Here is a 17,289-nt window from a genome sequence, read left to right as displayed (position 1 = left end):
CAATATTATCACACTCTTGCCTGGACAACTCTGCGCCGACATGCCAGTGGTTCGAGCTACCGGTATAGCGTTGCAAGGTGTCGACAAGCATCTTACCATTTGGAACTTCAGCAAGTTCCGCTTCCACATAGTCGTCAGGATTCGTGCCCACCTTCCCTGGAAAGATAAGAGCAGAAAGAATTTTAGAACGTTTTTCTGAAATGAAGTATCAAAATGCTCCTTCTGGTCATATGACACCATGTATAAGGTGGTACTTGCTATTTAGCATTTCATGAAAGTTTGACAAAAACGAAAATGTGTTTTTCTTACTGCTTTATCTAACTCATTTTGCTTAGAACTCCCCATACTAATTTCAAGCAGGCACCAGTTTACGACTGATTGTTTGAAAATTTGTTTTCAAAATTCCTAGCGAAGGTTTTATACAGTTGGCGTGGTTGTGTTGCGGGTTTTTGATGTGGCTGGGGACCTTGCAGGGTTCAGTCCCACAAAAATCTTATGAAATCAAATCATGGCGACCATTGCGTGTATTTTCCAAACCAAACTTGCCAAAATGTGATTGGTTAGGTTGACGTGATGACACATTTTGAGCGGATTTTGAGTTGAAAATATGTTCCAAGATTATGTATATTGCAAGCAAGTTCTTGCAGTTTTAATCTTATAATGGAGTCCACCAAGTGTATTTTTACCAACCAAGCTTGTCAAATACTAATTGGCTAGGCTGACGTAATGACGAATTGTGCTTAGAGCTTTGAGTTGAAAGGAAATATTGCCCGATGATAACATTGCCAATAAGTGGACCACGAATCAGACGAGGGCTTACCAATGGACATTAGAGAGTTCAGCGCCTCAGGAATCTTATGAAATCATGGCGTCCGCCAAGTGCATTGTACACACATAGCTTGTCAATTGTCGGTTATTGATTAGCGGTGCTAACGTGGTGGCCAAGACGTGAGGATGTACTTGGATTGGGGTTTGAACAGAAAGGAAGAGACTGGTCCAAGACAGCAATGACAAAAAGCAATGAGGTTTCCGCAAATGAAAGCAAAGCTGGCCTATAATGCTGTGAAAACCACCGACGAACAAAGATCTTTTGATTAGAAAACCATCCGATCAAGGCATAACTCACTGTCAGGCAATGATCCTCATCGAGTTGTAGCCCGATGGAGCTATCGCCCGCCGATTCGACAATGCCAGAGCCACTTCTCAACATGTAAAATTGCACAGCTTGATCGATGGGTATGACGAATCTACGAGCACGATCGAGCCTTGCCAGCGCGTGGCCAAATATCCAAAATGTGTAGCAGTTCTATACAAAAAAAATGTGCGATATTTAGCCGAATCGTATGCTCTGATGGCTAGGTTTACAACAACTGATGGAGCGAATTCGGATATCGTCGTTCTAATCAACAAAGACAGGCGCTTTTTATGCAAACCTTTTTCAAACGACGCGGGTGTGTACAAAAATATATACGGGAGCCTATGATATATCTTTAGTTTGTATAATATTGTTGCGGCGGGCACGATGGGCGGAAAAAGCCCGCCTGATCGGGCTACAACTTGTCCATTGAGGATCCTTGTGTATTGACTTATACCGAATTCAGGACATGGGACCCGGTAGGAAAGACATTTTCCAAAGAAAGATTAACTGCTTTTGGGACTACTGGTATACATTCAAAGCTCTGGGGAAATTGCCAACCCATTTTTCATTTCGATAGGTAAAGTAATTATTTGTCGGACTACTTTGAAGGTCTATTCCGTATTCCGGACATGGTGTCACTAAGTGATGAGATGCCCACATCAGCGCATGCAATGTCGGGGCGGCAGTGCCAATGTCTCCGGCCTCCTTTCTCCGCAGCCATCATAACACGTACCTTTTTTAGCCCATGGGAATAATTCAAAGAAGCCCGAGAGTATTATAGGGACAAACAGGAAAGCGGATTTACCTAAGGTCACACCCCAACTGCCGGTGACCATGCCCGGGCGCCATGCGCCACTTGCGCTGTCTCATTCCGGTTCCCCGGCTTTGCAAGCTGATTTCGGAAAAGAAATGTAAGTTTTGGCGATGCGGCTACACGTATGCCTGCTATATTCCGTTGTTGCAGTTTATTCTTTCAGCCGAACCTGTTTAGAGAAGTGACGGTCCTGCAGGAAGCAATTTCTTAATGAAAAAAAACCAACATATACCTCACGCTAATTTTATGTTCCCCCTTTAAGCTAGATGATATTGTACGATTCTAAACCAAATCACGTCGTAATTCAATTCCCTCGCGCTTTGCCATCACGGTAATGGTCCGATGTCTTAAAATCGATGAGATGTCGTATGTATAGTCTGACTTGTATGGAGTGGCCCATATATCTTGAGATATTCGAGTCTGTTTCGTATTCTAAAGGAGGCCGGCGAATATAGTGGATAGCATCCAGATGATCTAAACATATTGATACTAGTAGGTTATGGTGCTGTAGCAAGCTATTCGAAGAGTACTTCAAACATTATCCGGGTGAAGCAGATATCCATACTTCCGCGGGAACACCATACCAACGAGTCATATTGAAAGATTATGGCCCAGTCGCGGGCTATTCGAAGAGTACTTTTAACATTACGCGAACGAAGCAGATCTCCATACTGCCGAGGGGATCTACCATTTTAACGAACCACACATAACGAATGGAGGGACATCTTAGAGAGGTAAACGGTGCATTTGAATGAACAAACGATTTTTATGAAAACAAAGCATCACTGGTGATATAACTACCGGGATATTTATATTTGAATTTTTAAAAAATTTTTTCCTGTTTCACATGGGTCGAAAAGTCGAAAGAACAAAAATGAATTCATTGTCAACATGTCGTTTTATGGGTTGATCTGAAGAGAGTTTAAGGCTGCTTAAATGTGGTTTAAATACGCGCAAACACGCTTTTTTATTAACGATATCTGAGTTCCCCTTTACCCTGTCCTGAAAACAAAGCCAAGTGTTACGAAACAAAGCGTTAAGCAGAGGTCAGTTGGCGTGGTGAACAACCTAAAAAAGCACGTGGCAAGAAGAGAACGTCAACAAACATGACCCTAATTTGCATACAAAGGCAACCTCGTCCGCAAGGCCATTCCATCTGTAGTTGATAGATACATGCTATAGTGTGACTGTTACCAGGGACAAGGTTGGATGTCAAAATGTATAGATGTGTACAGTCAAGGTAGCCTCGGTCATTCAGCTCCCAATTTCCAAACCTGACATGGACATCAGCACGTGCAATGTAATTCACGTGACATAATACGTATTGTGACTGTGAGTTGTTCCGCTTCAGTGGAACGCAACGCAATTTGATAATACATGTATATGGGGATATACGCTTGGTTCGGGTTTTTCTTAGCAATTGAATGATCGAGGCTTACACACATACACGGATATGGGTTATTCTGTTTTCAGTCATGTTGCCGCCTGCATTGATAGAGTTAAGCCCATGCATGGTACAGGCAGGCACACTTTGCAGGTGGTGGCGAAAAGGAAAAAAATACGGAAAGGATTGAAGGTGTGGTTTCCTTCATCATGCACCAGACTGACCCAACCCTGAGAGAAAAATGATCATATACGACAGCCATATGCACCCCTTTCCTCAAGCAGGAATGATCTGAAGCTTCCTGACACGTGACAGGTATTGGCCAATCAGAGGACACACATACTCTTCATGGCCGGTCTGAACAGCGCCGATCAAGCATGGTAGCTGCCTTCTGATTGGCCAATACCTGATTGGAAATTACTCCTGTGTTAAGAAAGTGGCGAATTTTGGTTCCTGAGGTACATGTAGCATTAGTAAAAGGGATTGATTTGTTGAGTCACGTGTCTTTATAGAGTTCCGAAAAGGCAATTTTGCTAATTAATAGAAGATGTATAACAAACATCCTAGAAACTGTTTGATGACACAGTGAAGATCGATGTTTTGCAAGAATTTGTTTAGCGAAATTGTTTCGCCGAAAATGAGTTCAAATAAATATAAAATTGTGAACATATTTTGATAGAAGATCGACATTTTAGACATCTATTATTCTCCCTCAAAGGAATACCCCAACCCGTTCTAACCGACACCACCAAATAAGGGGTTTCATCATGCTGTGTAGGCAGATTCCGACACCAGGAGGCGCAGCGATAGCAAGAACCTAGAGGAGAAAGGGAAAGGTTAGTCTACGATCGCAGCAAGTGATGACGTCACGATAATCAGGCAAAATGGTGCCATTTCTTGAGCATGGAAGTTTGCTCGGACATATTTTCAAGCAAGCGAATGCATCAAAAATGCTCTTTCGTGACATCAGCTATTTTGAAAGAGAAGTTTGAGCCCAACTGCCTTTTAAGGACATTGCGCAGGCCTACATTCTGCTGTTTGATTTATACCCACCACAGACTGATGCAAATAAAACAACGACACAAATACAGATTTGTAAAAATTGCTGTTTTTTTCATTTTTCTACGCAAACTGCTGTTTCGTAGCTCGCTTCTCTCCTACACTCTAAAAACATGAAAACTACGTCATCACTTTCTGCAGCAGCCATTTGCAAAATGTGTAAACAAGCCTTTAGCGTCATCGATCCATGTGTACTTACTGAGCTATAGAACCAGTTCCATCACTGAACGTTTCTGTACAGGAGCTGATAAACAAGAAATATCAAATTCATTCAGTCGGGGTTCGTAGCAAAAATAAAGACAAATTACATAATGGTTACATTATCGAAGATTTCATTCGAACTGACATTCACTTTTTCATTCTAAAAGTCCAAAACTGCCTCATCATATTGAAACTTTACGAGCAGAAAACACAGACTAACCTTGAAATTCAACGTTTTTCCATTTGTTTCGACTACTCCTTCTAGACTTGTGCATTTCAGTTATGAGTAAGTTTATGTCAGAATCAAAAGTCCCTTTCAATGCATGCAACAAGTATTGTTAGTGACAGCAACATCATATTGTTTCATACGGTTAAAAAGGAACACCAGAATAGGCTGTGGTTCTGGTTAAAATGGTGTATTTGCACAGAAATTAATTTCCATATAATATTTACAATATATCGTCTTTAATACATCAACGTATGTAGTGTTGTGCAATTTATAGGGCATGCATCACATATGATATGAATTAAGGAGTGGTTCAGCATTTTCAACATTATCACAAGAGTATGATAGGGGGGGGGGGGGGGGGTCGCAGTCTATCAGAGGAAGGGAGGTAGTCTTCGAAGATATACTCTTGGGGAAATGTTGAAAATCGAGTTCGGGACACAGGAGTCCGTTGCTCTTTGGCTCCTGGAGAAACAGTGTCGACCAGGGAGTCAAATACAGTCATGTACGAGTATAAGGGTTTCAGAGATATTATAGTGGGGTGCTTTTAATCAGATGACAGAGAGGATAGTTGGACCAATACTTATCCTCCTCAGAGGGGTATCGATCACTGAGGGTCATTTCCTTTATGTGCTGATGATCGCCACCTACTAACCAGAAGAGGAACTATAATGTATGTACATACGTGTATGCAATATGCAGGCAATGTGCATACATGATAGTTCCTTTTCGTTAAGTAGGTGGTTTTCCTGGTATCAGGGGGGCACAATTACTCATATTTTTTGTCGTTTAAATACTGTGAAATATCATATTCCTCCAAATTTCAACGTATTTTTACCATAAGTCACATGAAGGAAATGACGTCATTAGCGCATGCTCAGACAAATACAAACAAAGCGAAATCTACCTGAAGTTGTGTTTGGTGCTGCAGATGATGAGCCTGGTTGATCCTTGACTGTATAAACATAAAATGACATTTAGAATACAAATAAAGACAAATGCATCAAACATTTTTTTGATTATATTTAGCCATCTACGTCAAGCTTTCGATTGAGCCAACACCAACACCAAAAGAAGCACAACCCAGCACCAGTTGTTGTATGTTACAAGATTTATATGGATCGTGGCAAAAAAAGAACTGTATAATTTCAGAAAAGATATGAATTTGGCGGGGAGGGAGACAGTTTGATCTTCGAAATTTGAAATTTTTAAGGCTTTCGCAGAAGAATGATTGTACTATTTGTGATGACGACTCCAGATGGAATAGATTCCTCCCAGAACCTTCATCACCAACGTGCAGACACAGACTGTGTCTACAGCTGGGCATGATCAATGTATACTACGATTGTACATATCACACACACCAACATCCCAAAATCTTAAATTGTAGACTCTGTATAAAAATTCGAAGGGGGCGGGGAAGGGGTCTGCTGAATGACTGACGATTTCTGAAATTATACAATGTGGTTTTTTTGTACACAATCCGTTAAAAGCTGAAAAATGGTTCGTTTTCAAAGTTAGTTACGTATTCAGTGATTCATATTCATTCAGGTTGAAAGCATAATAAGACCTACATTTTTCTTACATCTCAACGCTTGGTTTTTGAAATAAATGCCATTTTGGCCATAGCAATCTCTTCTTCAATCTCTTCGATTCAGAGAGCAAGTGCTTGCTTCATAGCATTCCTTGTTTGTACAGTCTCAATACGGAACTTGTCATTTTTGCGCAAGACTACACCGCAGCGCCACACTGTGTAGAAATATAACATTTTGTGACAATCAAACTTCCGGCTAAATCTCGATCCAGAAAAAATCATGTCGTGTCCCTGGTTCGCGTATTTATCAGTGAAGGAAGTTTGGAGTGTACGTCCATGATTTATTTGTGTCGTGTGATGCAATACATGCACATTGTTTTATTACTCATTTGTTCTACATGTAGCTAGCTGTGTCAATATTTGTCATTTTTGTCTTCACCAATTTGGTATCAAGACAGAAAAGATCGTTTGCACATCATCACTTCGATCCCTTGGTTGCTGTAAAAGACGCATGCGCAGTGGCTGGATGATGCAATAGTGCTTCCGCCCAGCGCCGAGAGCTATCTGCGCATCCCTTTGTACGTCGCAGACACGTGCACGTTTCATTACGAAAGTAAAATCGTCATAAAAGTGTAACATTTCTACACTGTGTTGCGCTGCGGTTGAGCCTTGCACCAGAATGCTAAGTTTCGTAGCACACATAGAGATGTAAACAAAACTATGACCTCACATCTTGAAATTTTAGGAAATAGGATCCTGTCTTAATCGTATTCAAATGGACTTATCCGCCTTCAAGGAGTACTGGTAGGCGTGGTGGCGTTAACGGGGCCTACCGGATTCAGAAGCTCATCTTAAAAAGAAAACTACAGTATGATAGAAATATTTTCGGAGAGAAAAAATTATGAAAAAACATGATGATTTGGAGACACAAACGAGAACTGTTTTCTTGCTATTTTCACATAGTGCGAAATATATACATGTATGTAGAAAAAAACATTTAGGAAAATCCACTGAAAACAGTTTCAACGCCGGAGTATGTATTTCACAAATACTCTTTCAGTGATTTTGAATGAGACGGCAGAAGCTGGTTTGTATCTGGTTACGCATGCGCACGACGAGTAAGAACTCGTGATCATGCGCGTGGGTAACCAGATAATTTAGTTCAAACTTCTGCCGACGGGTGCGTTGATATTCAAAGTCATCACAATTTATGACAGCTGTGTCTAAAATGCCTGAAAGAAAGCTAGATGTTGATTATTTTAGTGATAGTAGGCCCCTGATGAAAATGGTTATAATGCCCTCAAAAATGTCATGATTAGTCCTTCAAATCAGCTGTTCTTTTAAAACACATTCATGTGTCACATCCACAGCCGTGACAGTTGAAATAGCTGGCATGCTTTTGAATATGTACATGAAAATGTATCTACATGAAAATGTACATGTTTGAAAATTTTTGAAAAATGTTTGAAATAGCTTGCATGCTTTTGAATATGTACATAAAAATGTACATGTTTGAAAATTTTCAATTGCGTGAATGCGTATTGAATATGAATTTCGACAGTGCCATTGTGTAGATAGATATACAATAAATACTATGACTACCTAGTTTTTTCATTTTCTACTACGCTGTTTTGATTAAAAGAACAAAAACGGTTAATTCTAGAACAAAATAAATGAATTAATGATGGATATATTGCAAATCAGACGAGCAAACTTACTGAAGCTTTGAAAAACTACAAATGTGTTCAAACTATGAAAAACATAGAAGATGAAATTCAAGAGAGTACTTTGGTAGTATTTAAATAGAAATTGATGAAAACTCAATAGAACTGGGTATGACTTAAATATGAAAGCGTTAACTTGGTCTCTTTCTAAAACCAAATGCAGATGTCTTTATGTGCCTAAGTTTCAAATGTTAAAGATAAAAGTTCTGATAATTTTGTTAATGTATAAAAATCAAAATTAGTCTTCAATCGTAGAACATGCCGGGGTTAAATAGAAAAGTATGTATTGTGTAAAGTACTAAAGTCGGGCTCACTTTCTACAATCTTTTGAGCTATATTAAACCGAAGTAACCTGAAATTTAGAAGAAATTGTTTAGTGCTCGAGAAAGTAAGGTTCCCTTTATAGGAAAATAGTGATGAGTTTCAATCAGCCTGTAGTAGGTCGCGGGCCGAATTCAAATAACTGGCATTCGCCAAAAGTTTTCGATGACAAAGTATTCATGCCCTTATCAGCATGCAATTGGTGATCACATTACATTATAAAAGTTCCCATAAAAAAAAATTGCATATTAACCGGCTATACTGACTTTATTGATGAGAATGTCCAATGCTATAAGAGCAGTAAATTTTAGTTCATCTATTGACTCGTAGGTGGCCGGACCAGCTTCCTTCAGTCCTGCCACCTAGGAGGCAACTGGCGTACTAAAATTATCCTTTCAGCAAAGAGCAGCAGATAGGATTTTCTGAGATCTTGTTTCGGAGGCGACTACGGGCCTACCATCCCAACTTCAACATTTGTTGTAATATAAACGAACACTAGTGAAGCTAATTCCAGTTTTCCAGATTTTTTCAGAAGTAGCCAATCAACCCATCAACCTAGCGCGATATGGAATTTCGTATTGTTGATCCTGCATAAAATGAGTTTGCTCACGCAGCGTTCATATCATGAAGTAATAAGCTGGCGGATTGGGCCATCCATCATCTTCACCAGCTGTTTTATGTTCGGCCGAGCACGCAATGGTCGAATAGTCGCCATGCATCACTGCCCTAGGTATGTTTTTAGAAATGACGGCCATTTTGTAAAACATGGCCGCCATCATCGTCAACAGATTTATGTTCGTTGAAGCACGCAACGGTCGTATCAATATCGGGCCACGCATCAGTGCATGGAACAGGCTGGTCATCAACATAGCGGCCATCTTGGCCATGAGTTGTGAGACTGTAATATTTAGAAGCAAACGTTTTGTGTCAATATCGGTGCATGCATCATGCAGTGCATTTGGTAATAGAACAAGTCATCGTCATTTATCAGCGGTCAACACAATGGGTGATGTGAATAAAGACTAGCAAATGCTTTTATCTAAATCTCCATGTACATTTACACTAGGCCTTCCTGTACAAAACCGGAGCAAAAGCATTTGCTAGTCTTTATTCATATCACCCAGTGTGACAGTACATGTGAGAGCGCATGGTGGCGACCAGCGACACTTCAATCCAACAAAATCCTCAATCCTGCACCAACTTGTCCCTTGAAAAAACTGATACTGCAGGCATAATGCGGCAGTTGTTCTGCGCTATCTAAATGATTCATTGGCTGGGAACCAGTGTCCCCCGAGACGATACATCCACACTGCAGAACATAGAACTGGTAATATACTATGAGTAACACAATTACCAGCCATTGGCAACGGACTGGACACATCCAACAGTGCTGACAGTGATAACCTGTTGCTCCGGTGATGATGTATACAGTCATGTACATGTACATGAATCGTGTACAATTGAAATATTGTAAAATCTTAGAAAGTTTCTCACATAAGGATGGGAGTGGATAAACCTGTCAAATACCCAATGAGGATTTTTGACACCACTGCTCTCCCTTGCCTATGCCTATGGATATGAGCCCCGCCATACTCTCTGCATGTAGTCAGGATCGCAAAACTGGCCTTCGTCTTCCCCGGACGTTCCCTAAGGCGTTGCCGACACCCGCTAATCTTGTATCTCAGTTTGTTATGGCTTGTTTGCCCTTGGTACGACTGCTGCCAGACTGCCGTAGTTATTCATGCAAAGTATCACTTATGCTACGGCTTAAAGCATAATAAATCATAAAGGGCTCGGAAAGCGTCCAACCCAGCAAAATGGATCATTGCGTTGAAACCATTGACAACGTAATCCGTGCAATAACAGGCAATATAACGAGACTCGTGTTCGTGCCGTCACTAAAAGCTTTACCAAGGCACGGCTGGCGTACTCGTAAATCAACCACAAGTCCAATAAAAAAATAATGTAGTCAGGATATCTGGCATTGCTGGGTATGGTGGGAGCTGAAAGTGTGGCTGCCCGGCCAAGGGCAGGCCAGGCACTCATAGAAATAAAGTTTTTTGGCTTTTAGCATAAATGTGCACCCATTGGAAGTTTTTCAGCAAAAGTGAAAAACCTTTAGAGATGTTAAGAATCTCAAAAACTAATTTTTTTTTTTTAAATTTTACCGAAAACGTCTACGGGGTGCATATTTGTGTTGGGCGAAAAACCCCGAGATGTTCTCCCTAAAGCAATCTCTCAAATCTCTTTAGGCACATATCTAATTTAGACCAGCAGGACAGACCAATTCTTCACAGTTGGTATTCCAACAACATTTTTTATGACTGATAACTTCTCCAACAGGATCAGTAATATAAACACGCCGAATACCGCCACTCTGACCCAAGGGGAAGCTTTATCTGGATGTATCTTAATACCACGGTCATCTGTACACTTCCGTAATCATACTTGACAATTGACATAACTGGATCTTAACAATTCTATTGGGTGCCTCGATATATATTCGAGTCTAGTTATTTTCGAGAGTCGAGAAAATTTCTAAAAAGCTTTACATTTTTACGATTTAGATTTTTGCGGAGGAAACTTTTTCCAATAAAAACATTGGCCAAAAAATCGGACCACGCGAAGATTGGCAGTTTGCCGTAGTACGAGAGGCAATATATCTAATCATAAGAAGGAGAAATTTGTTGAAGAATGGACAAAGGGAAGCATTCCCATGTTAGCCGAATGCTTGCCAATCGATAATCTTGCTTGCGATGCAATTGGCTAGAAAGGCTGCTGGTCCCAGGGGGACTATCGACCAAGCAACGAACACATAATACAGGCTATGTGTGAGCAGTTGGGAGAAGATTTTAGCCTCGACGACCGCCTTGTGACATGGTTATCGCCGGATGTAAACAATCGGCTGATGGCTACGACAGTGGCAGGAGGGTTGATAATTTGATAACTGCATTTGTGTATAGGGGTGAAAATGTTGATGATTTTATGGTTAGGACTGAGGCAGGAGGGTTGATAATTAATAAGATAGAGGCGGAAATGTTGATGATGTGATGGTTAGGACCACAGTTGGATTATTGATATCATGTGGTGAAAAAACGAGTGAGCGGAATACATTCTCATGCATTTCGAAGCAACTTGATGGATACTTACTTCCACCAAAATCGCGTGACAGTTGTCGTTAAGTTTAATCTATCTGCCAATCTGTAAAGTGAATTTACCAATCGCCCACTCGCATCACTTCATCCGCATATTGTCTCTAATTGGGCATGATTAAGTTTATTAGACCATCTTTATTGTTATAAGGACGTGTACCATGTGTTCAGGCGGTTCTGAGCGAGCGCTTTCCGACTCGATTTCCCCATTCACTTCGCGAAGAGTCACTTCCACACCCAGAATACCGCGTGTGAAATATTTGTAAGAAAGAATAAGCCTGTAAAATTCTTTAAAGCCCGTAAAATGCAACAAATTCCGCAACAAATTTTAACATCGATGTTTATCTTATCGCATCAGCGTGACCCTCGACCGAGCGTTCGATCATATGGACCACGTAATCCAATCAACCCATTCTGCATTTCTTGAGGATGACTACATCCATCATCGAAGACTTTCAAGGCGGACTGGATACCGTGATTGAATGCAGCTAATGCACTGAAAGTAGTGTTACGTGACGTGACACTGGGCGTTATCATAAAATGCATGCAGTGCAGTGCATGAGTAGGCCCCTATGTATTGTGTGATAGCGTAAAAAACGCGATTGTAAAAATACGTGTTTTCCTCAATCTTCTTCAACGGAGGACTCCGTGGTTCTCATCATATTAATAAATCTTTGACAATATCAATCACAATATAGTGACAATCACAGATTGAAACTGCTGACGTAGTGAACAACGTGTAACTTTGTTCGGTGTACAAATGAACTGATCACGAGGACATTACATGGAACAGTACCACAACCACACTGAAAATTGGTTCAACAGTTTCTCGAATCTTTCAAATCCAGATGGTAGGTTGACCAAAGATGAAAAATGACCGACGTACATGTAGGTCAAGGAACGTTGCTCAACTTGACCAACAGTAGGCTTTCAAACTGTAACACTTGATGTATAACACGTGGGTTGGTTGGTTGACCAATTCCGATTGACCAGTTTCCTAGTTAGCAACGACACATGGATCAACATGAGTTGGTCAATTTGACCAACTTATATTATAGTGCGGTACTTGATAACATTACTAGTGGGAAGGCTACAACACCACAAGATATGACAACCGAGTAACCACCGTCACGGTAAACTTACCACCACTTTTCAAGGTCAAGGTAAAAGCCTCGATCTCAGTTTTGTCGACGGAATTTCCTTTGGCTCATAATTTAGCTTTGTAAGCGAAATAAAAAGGAGAAATAAATAAATAAATATTAATAAAATTAGAATGAAACAAGGAAATCAACCGAACATAAAATATAACTTATTTAAACTATAGGCCACACTAGGACGAGGTCTAGTAAATTCAGCCGGAAGAAATGATTTGACAGACAGTCCTGCTAAATTTGTAGAAAACTGCTTCATGCCGATTTCGACCTGCACATCACAGCATGCGTCAGAAAAACATCATCTGCAAATTTAAAGCTCTAGTGCAAGGCCAATTGTCTGATACACAATGAAAGTTTTGCAAATTTCATGGAGGGAACTATCGGCCATGTCCTGGAATATCCATCTGACATAAGGAAACCATAATCCATTAAAGTCCACCTTATATCCAATGATTGTTTGGCTAATTTCATATCCTTATTCAAATGGATCCAAATCTTCATGTCGATTGGAAATTATATATCCATTGGATGGATATAAAGAAGATTTTGCCTGTTGCAGGTTTACATTCAGTTAGATTTTTTCGCTGACTTCGCTTGCCTTACTCTAGAAGATTGACGGGGTTGTCTATTTCCAGAATACGCTAGTAGCAAGATTCGCTATTACTATTCCTGCCCTGAACATCTCTTTGTGTGTCGGCTTACGGCAGGCGAATAAGATAAATCGTACAGAGGTCGTTTCGAGAGCATGAAAGGCGAATGAAGGACAGCCATGTATACGAGTGACATGAATAATCCATGAATTCTAGGAGGCTGCTCTGGTGAGAAGTTTAGTGATGGCCAGTGCAGTTGCGATACCAAATGGAAGACCGGCGGAGGTTCTTTATAAAAAAAGGTCGATGGGGCATGTCGGCAAAACTGTATAACCATTTAACATGGTCAGAGATACTCACGCCCCCCCCCCCCCCCCCATCCGAGTGACCTTAAATCGATGACCATGCCTAAGAAACAACCAAACCATTTATCTACAATGGGTATGGATGTTGATGTTGATGAACTGTCCCTATAATGACCCACAATCCAACGGCGATACCCAGACAACCGGCGCCGAGTCTTTATCAAAAACCGATAAACTGGCTCATTCCACTTCGAGGTTCATGTTTTAACTTCAAGTTTCGAGTTTCAAGTTTTAAAGAACCAATCGGATACCTTTCATCATTCTTAAAGAATCACAGCTAATCACAGGGCAGGGCCTAATTCTGTTCTGCATTCACGAGCAATTGAGTCCATTACACCAGCAGATGATCTCATGAGTTGGGCGGCGAATCCTTCTCGTAAGATACTGCATAATCAGAGATACTCACGTCCTCATCCCGCTTTCCGATGACCAAGTCAACGGTTGATCGACCATTACAATGATAATGACTGTTGATGTAGTCATTATACTAGTGAACCAAGATCACCACGACGGTGATACTTGGAAAACCGGCGACGATACTTTATCAGAAAGCCGATTAACGGGGCATCCCCATGCTAAAAAATCGATAGGTCAAAGAATTACCCTCACCATTACAATAGTCATGAATGTTGGTGTTGGTCGATATACCCTGCTACCAGTGGAGCAAGATCTCCACGGTGATACATGTATCTGGTATAGACCGGCCGGCGTCGATTTTTCATTAAAAAGCAAATAGACAAGCAGCCAAACGGACCACTCGTTCATTTCCTTTCCATTAGCACAATTAACCCTGTGTCATAATTTGTAAATGAATGTTAACCATTACTCTCAAATCAAGGAAAATAATTGTTAAAAATTTTTAACGTGCTTTTAAACTTTTTAAAGACTCGTCATATTTAGGTAAGCCTCTATCATAATTATAAATAACTCAGACCTCACCACTAATTAAAAGAAGTCCCTGGCATAATTAAATAAAAAAAAAATTAAAAAAAATTCTTAACATGATTTATATGTATCTTTAACCTTGCCATCCGGTGTCATCAGCGCCGGGCATTCGGCATGGTAAAAAATAACAATGGAAGCCAAAACCTTTATCAAAACAGAGTTTTACAGTGTACAAACCTAATGTTCTACTATCCCATCAATCGTTTTGGGACTGAAAAATGAAGTTTACAATTTTTACTTTATTTTCATTTATCATAGCCATAGAAATGAATTCAAATTTATATCTAAGTTAACCATGGTTACGCAAGCTACATGTACACGATACCGCATCCTTATTCAATTTGATACAAACATCACATCGGCCAAATACCTAACTTCTAGCAATTTTTAAAGTACATCTTTCACTGACTGTCATTCTTAAATGTATTTAGACTTTATTTTTTCCTTTTTTATTTTGTTAGCTACTTAGATTTTTGAGCCCACGTAAAAGCACATAAAATCACTTAAAGGAATACGTCAGTCTTGTTCATTGTAGTTCATTGTACCTCAGGTAAAAGGAAATAAACCTTGAAGTTGTGCAGGTATCATTCTCGTAGATTCACTGACACTTGGCATTTATACTAATAGTATTCGTTTACCAGTCTACACTACGGCCTTGTTGAAACTTATATTCGATCAGAAATTTAGACACTTGAAAATTTCTAATCAAAGTTAAATTTTCAAATTTTCAACTCTTTTAATTTTAAAATTTTAAAGTTTTTTTTGTGGAGATGAAGATCTTCGCATGGATCTCTTAACTTTCTTCTAAAATACATGTACACAGCTTTTTTACGAAATACTCCATTTTTATTGGTTCCTTTCCAAAGCCTGTGCAGAAGAAATTAGCTCTGGCGCGTCTGATTGGTCATGCAACACGTTTACGGCTATAGTCTCGGAATGAATATAGGGAAGTAAAAACCTTTCCATTTTGCAGCTTCAGTCATATATCGGTATGTTTGCCTCGCGCAAAACACGCCAAAAGATGTAAGGAGCTTTGTCCAAAGACAAAAACTACTTAGAGATGGCAGATGACAAATTGAAACCTAAACGATCTGTACACCATCTAGGCACTTTTTTAGAACAATGTTACTATAGGCTAGGTTTATCGTGACGTCAAGGAATCGCTAGGCACTTAGAAGAAACGGGTTGCAAGTCCTGGGAACACGGCCTATGCGAAGGATGACAAGCTATTCATTGCAAAAACAGGTATTCTCTTTTCTTAAAAGCCTATGCCTTGACCTTTGAAATAGAATATAGATTTCAACAATACTGTTCTGTACACTGATGGACCCCCGTAGATAATTGTCATCACGTTGACAGGTCTGGAAACCGTACAGCGGTAATATTTATTTCTATACCCTAAAAGGAACAGACAAACAAGGTCAACAAAAGGAGCTGGCCTTGACGACATTCCATAGCCACACCATGCATAAACTGGGAGAAATACTCTCCCCCACTACCGCAGTAACAAAAAGTCAAGGCATATAAAAATAATCTGACTCCATATTCAATATGGCGAGGCTATCGTAAACGTGCTAAATAATGCAAGACCAAAAACAACCGAACAAAAGGGTTAACAACGTACCGCGACCAGTTTCTAAACCTACCAAATGATAATAATAACATGATAAAACAAGGATAATTGATTGATAGGAACCATGTTTTTACACCGTCAACTTTGAAGTGATGATTACAAAGACGAAAAGCTAATAGTTTGCTGTTACATACATCTGCCTTGGGCCATTTCTGAAACGGGGCGGTCGATGATGATTATTGAAAATTGCGGAGCGTTAGTTCAGCGATGCAATTCATAACCGTATGGCATGTACCTCTTGTTTATTAATGGCATCGACCTCAGATGCACCTTTGGTTCGTACGATCGTACGATGCACCATCAGAATTAGATAAAGCATTTTCTTATAACACATCAATACTTCCCTAGCAACATTTGCATTATGGATGAGTGTAATCAGGTGTGTGATCGTACAACGTCTATTGGTTTTACGACATCGCTTCGCATTGTAGATTTTCTTTCAGAGCCGCGCTGACGAACAATATTTTGTTCAGTTGTTATTGTCATTGCCCCGTTGCAAGTTACAGCGACAAAAACAGCTCGTTAGCGCGGCGGTTCACGCCCACAAAAACCTGGGTCTACCGTATGAATGTATTATGATGTGCGAGGTTCAGATTTCGTGGGTGGTAAAAGTGTAAACAACAACATGTCGTGTGCGAAATTGAATTCAACGCATTCCAATTACCATTATTTACCCTTGCCGGATTAGGCCGGATGGAATCAAGATTTGCCCTGAACCCTTTGATAAAACATAAAGGACAATGCGAATTTAGGCCAAGGTGCGAGCGGGCGTTGTTCAAAGACAATGGACCGTGTATTGTGCCTGCGAGGATAAGGGACAAAATGACGTAATGTCAGTTGATGATTGACTACCCAAAAGGGTTAACATAACAAAGCCTGTCATCTATAAAAGGCCTACATCCCAAACATCAACATATGTAGTGCTTAATCCCCGCAGGCTGTTCATCAAATTGATTTTTACAATGTGCCAGGAATTTCAATCATTTTGCTCGTTATGTTTGCATAGGCCTACACATATGCTTCAATTCCTTGGTGGAATCGGATTGTCA

At 40.2% G+C, this 17,289-nt stretch overlaps 1 protein-coding gene across 1 annotated transcript in view; it reads right to left on the bottom strand.

Moving 5' to 3' along the window:
- The window catches only part of LOC135503404 (serine/arginine repetitive matrix protein 1-like), a 44,621-nt gene that overhangs the window by 5,856 nt on the left and 21,476 nt on the right, over positions 1–17,289 (bottom strand). Inside the window, exon 4 of the mRNA XM_064796965.1 lies at positions 97–156. Within this exon, the coding sequence (XP_064653035.1) occupies positions 97–156 (60 nt within the window). The remainder of the gene's footprint in view (positions 1–96; positions 157–17,289) is intronic.

Source organism: Lineus longissimus, chromosome 19 (assembly GCF_910592395.1).
Source record: "Lineus longissimus chromosome 19, tnLinLong1.2, whole genome shotgun sequence".
Lineage (NCBI taxonomy): Eukaryota > Metazoa > Nemertea > Pilidiophora > Heteronemertea > Lineidae > Lineus > Lineus longissimus.
The sequence above is the reverse complement of the archived record's forward strand: the minus strand, read 5'-3'. Positions and strand labels throughout refer to the sequence as shown.